Source organism: Gossypium hirsutum, chromosome A04 (assembly GCF_007990345.1).
Source record: "Gossypium hirsutum isolate 1008001.06 chromosome A04, Gossypium_hirsutum_v2.1, whole genome shotgun sequence".
NCBI classification, from domain to species: Eukaryota; Viridiplantae; Streptophyta; class Magnoliopsida; order Malvales; family Malvaceae; genus Gossypium; species Gossypium hirsutum.
The window spans coordinates 8310253-8315195 of NC_053427.1; the positions used below are offsets into that span (position 1 = coordinate 8310253).

Here is a 4943-nt window from a genome sequence, read left to right on the forward strand (position 1 = left end):
CTCATATTTCAGTCAAATTTGAGAGATAATCTCCCAGTTAAACTCTATTTATTTGTTTCAGTCAAACTCTAATTAGTCTAGATTATTTTATTATTATTTGACCTACGAATTTAGCCTATAAATATGTTCTTTTACAACTTTAGAAAATACACCCAAAAAGATTAGATCTCATAACACTTTTGGATAATTTTGTATTTATGTTTTGAAGGTTCTTTGTTTTTGAGTTTCGGGCTTTAGTTTTTATCTCCATCTATTGTACTATTCGTTCTTTTGTCATTATAGTAAAATTATATTTGTCCGTGATTTTTTTATCCTTTTTGGAGGGGTTTTTTCCACGTTAAATTTATGTGTCCTATTTCTCAATTTCTTTCGTTATTTTTACTTGTTCATTACTAAGGGCTAATTTAACAATGCTTTTGAAAAGTACTTTTGAAAGGTGCTGTGGAAAAGTGTTTTTGAGAAGTACTTTTGAAAAGCTTGGTTTAAGATTTAAGTGTTTAGTATTGCTGTCAAAAAATGCTTTTGAGAAATAAAATATTCATTTTAGACATGTTATTATTAAGTAACAAATATGCATTTAAATAATGTTCAAATTAGTTAATATTATTATATTTTAGTAAGGATATAAAAAAATTATTATAACTTGTTTTTAATATTTTAATATATGAAATATAAATTTTAAATATTTTTTAAGCAATAAATATTAATTATTTATAAAATTTAATTAGCATATATAAACTATATTTTAAATATTTAAATATAACCATTAAATATTTGTAACTAGATATTAACACATTTGTATTATTTAAAAAAATATTTTTTATTTTTAATTAATGATTTTAACACATTTATAATTAAGTACCAAGAGAAAAAAGAGGAGGAAAAGTACTTTGTTATTGTAGGGGTGAAAATATAATTAAATACCAAAAGTACTTTTGGGGAGAAAAAACTAAAAATTTTAACTTCTCCTTTTCATAAGTATTTTTCAAAAGTACTTTTAAAAAATAAAAAAAATTCAGTAAAAAATACTTCCCTTTTCTTTTTAAAAATACTTTTTTAAATACTACTAAACAAGCCCTTTATCGAACCGATTTCCAACAAAAAATGAATGGAGTAATAAATGAAGTCATTTCTATTTAAGGTGTTCTTGAAATTGAATGTCATTTATTCGTTAGTACATACCACTTACTTTTTCTTTTCCCTGCGGCAGAAGACAATTTTTAGTGAGTTATAAGGAAAAAACAAAGTGAAGCATATGTTGAACTTATGTAAATTCTGTTGATTAATCTGAGTTTAAAAAAAGAATGATTTTTAGTTTAATAACTTATCCTCGAATAAAATATACTTGTCTAGAAAATAAATATAAACTTTACTAAAAATAGTAGAAAAGAAAAGTGGTAGCCATATTGACTGACATAACCATTCTTGATTGTGAACTTCAATTGAATGTTGTACAAGCCCAATTTTGGGCCCAAAACAACAGAAGCCCACTAAAGACCCAAATACCCCAAAACCCAAACTGACACAACCTAAATACAACCCAAAATCAAAAAGAAGAAAAAAAAACCCTAATCCATTCACCCTAGCCATTCAGCCTCTGACCCCTGTCCCATCCACCACTGACGCCTGCAGCACCGCCCCACCGTCATCCAAGTTGCACCCCTGCAAGCATTAAACGGGAATTGACATAAAGCAGGAATAAAAAGCATGTAAATGGCTATTTAAAAGCCGAATCCAAAACTATTTTGTACAGTCGGCCTTTTGTGAAATGAAAAAACAAGATTAGGTTTTAAAAAAACACAAGCAAAAACAGAAATCCCAGCAATATCCAAAAGCAGAAAACAGTTCAGACAAAGATTCGAAATCTAATATTTCAAGGTGATTTTATTTAATTATCATCATTGTCTTCTTTCTTTTTCTTTTTTTTTAACCTATTTATTCACATGCATATACATATTATAAAGACATAAAAAATACAAAAAAAGATATACAAAATATACCCTTTTTTGAAACTCCGGCCACCGCACGCAGTGGCCGGCGACGGCACCGGCGGCGGAGGGCACGACGGACAGCGAGGAGTGCTGGCCAGACCTAGGGCAATTGCAGAGAAAAACGAGAGAAGAGAAACTTTTTTTTTAAAGCAAGAAGGAAAAGGAAAAAAAACAAATGTTTGACTTATACAAGGGTACCAAACGGTACCGTTTTGGCCCTCTCCCCCCCCCAAGGTGCAAAACGGTGCCGTTTTGGGGTGGAGCGGGCCGACTCGACCTGTCGACCTGGGATCTGTGTGTTTTTGAAGCGAAGGGGTTATTTGCGCTTTTGGCCCCTCCACTTTTTCGTGCATTTACAATCAAGTCTTTTTACTTTAAATTCGACCCTGAAACTTGTCCCGCTTTTCAACTTGGTCCACGGCCACGTGTTACACTTTGAGCCGGGGGGAATATTACACTTTTAGTACCTCTAGGCTGTGTTCCTGTTGCAATTAGGTCGTTTCCTTTTTATTTCTTTTGAAATTTGTCCCAAAATTCGTTTCCGTTTTGATTTTCGTCCCTCTTTTACTTTTGCTCATTATTTTATTTCAATTTTAACATTATACATACTATTATATTTCATTATTATTATTATTATACTTATTATTTATTAGCCTTAGTATCATTCTCGTTTAATACTTATATGTATGTATGTTATATAGTATATTAATAGTTTGATATTATTGTTTTCTTTTTATCAATATATTTGTATGTTATGCATGTATATCAATACTACATCATGTATATTTCTTCTTCTAAATACAATGTATGCATATATATTATATTTTCTAATACATACATATATATAGATATATTATGTACATATTATCATGTATTTGTTTTTATATATATGTATATAGATATATATATAGTGATTTTTATTATTTTAATTTAATATTTAATATATTTGCTTTTCATATTATTAAAATATATAGTGATTTTTATTATTTTAATTTAATATTTAATATTTTAATTTAATATTTAATATTATTTTTATTATTATTTGTTATTTAATATATTATTATTGTATTTTTATTACCATCATATTATTATATTATTACACCTTTTACTATTATTACTATTGTATTTTTACTATTATTGTTATTATATTTTCCTCTTTTGTATTTACCTATACGTTATTATTATTTTTTATATATTAACTAATTTAATACATATATTTAGCACATTTATTTTACTTATATGTTGTTACCCCTGTTATTAATATTTCATCATTTATTTTATTTATATCTTTTTAAATAATAATTTTAAACTTTAGGTTATTTATTATTTGTATTTTGTTATTACTATTTGTATTTACCATTATTATTACTATTATTTTCATTTTTTATTACTATTACTAATATCATTCCTTTATTACTTTCTATTATTATCACTATTATTAATACAAATATTAATACTCTTATTATTATTTTTATTATCATCAATATTATAGTTTTACCACCACTATTATCATTATCAACATCATTATTATTATTATTATCGTTTTCATCATTATTGTCATTTTTGTGCTAACATGTTTTATATTTCCTTTATTTACTTATGTATTCGATCATTTCATTTTTCTCACGCATTTGTTTATGTTTATGTATTACTAACCTTGCTTCTATGTCATCTTTTCATAATTACTCGTTATTATCACTCATTATTATACGTTATTATTAATATCATAATCTGCTTTTATGTATTACTATAAATTACATTATGTTTTTTACTCAATGCCTTAAAATAATTCTTTCATAAAAATGATATTCCGTATTTGGTAATTCGAGATAATCGTGCCCTAACTTACTGGGTTTCGATTTTTCTCGTTTAACCTAAATAACAGACTACTCTTTTAAATCGCAATACGAGTTTTGAAAAATGCTTATTCTTGGAGATATGAGGTGTTGTACCCTAACTCACCGGGTATGACATTTTGTTATCTCGAAATAAGTTTTTTTTGCAAGTAAAGGCAATATTCGGTGTTTGGAAATTCGAGGAGACGTGCCCTAACTTACTGGGTTTCGATTTTCCTCGTTCACCCTAACTAACCAAATATCCTTCCGAAATACACGAATTTTTAAATAAAGGCAAGCTCATTCCCGAAGTTCGAGATGCCTCGTCCTAACTTACTGGGCGTGACATTTTATTACTTCGAGATGAGAGGGTCCTTAACGTCCATTTTAATTTATTCGATCATTTTTAAATCAGCATCAATACAAATAGGGATCGTATTTTAAATTCTTTCAAGTTTTTTAAATCTTCGACACTATGACACTAATTAATCAACTAGGTACAATTTTGGCGTATCGAGGGTGCTTATCCTTCCTCGTGCGTAACTGACTCCCGAACTTATTTTCTGGTTTTCGTAGACTAAAAATTATTGTTTTAGTAAATCTTAACTTTTATTAAAATGATTAATTTAAGGTGACCCGATCACACCTCGTCAAAAATGATTGGTGGCGACTCCCTTTTTTTTGTTTTCATTTTCAAAATCCAAGTCGATTCCCGTTTTTTCAAAAAAATGGTTACGACAAATGTCATCTATTTCTTACTAGATGAATTCCAATGGTTAATATATTAAAAAAATATTAAAATATTACCTTTTACTTAAACAATCCCTTAAATTATTTTTATAGTTAAATAAGTCTCTATCTTATAATTTTATCGCAACTCTAAAATATCAAAAATAAAGACACCTAACGGTATATTACAACCACCTACCTTTAAGCATACATGAGCTTTCCATCCCATCCATAGACGTTGTGTTTGCAAAACAATTGGTCTCCCTCAACCCAATGTTGGAAGTAGCGTTAAGCAACAAGCTTAATACTCCACTAGCCTCTCCCCTATTATGTTTCTTTACAAGTCCTTCCAAAAGATAACAAAGTCTTTGCCATTTTCCCAGCGAAC

General features: G+C 28.0%; 1 protein-coding gene across 1 annotated transcript in view; it reads right to left on the minus strand.

The window, feature by feature from the left end:
* Nucleotides 1-1590: 1590 nt before the first annotated feature.
* LOC121228034 (disease resistance protein UNI-like) overlaps nt 1591-4943 on the minus strand; it is a 5705-nt gene continuing 2352 nt past the window's right edge. Inside the window, exons 4-5 of the mRNA XM_041111150.1 lie at nt 2001-2091; nt 1591-1662 (exon numbers count right to left, since the gene is read on the minus strand). Coding sequence (XP_040967084.1) covers nt 1591-1662; nt 2001-2091 — 163 coding nt within the window. The remainder of the gene's footprint in view (nt 1663-2000; nt 2092-4943) is intronic.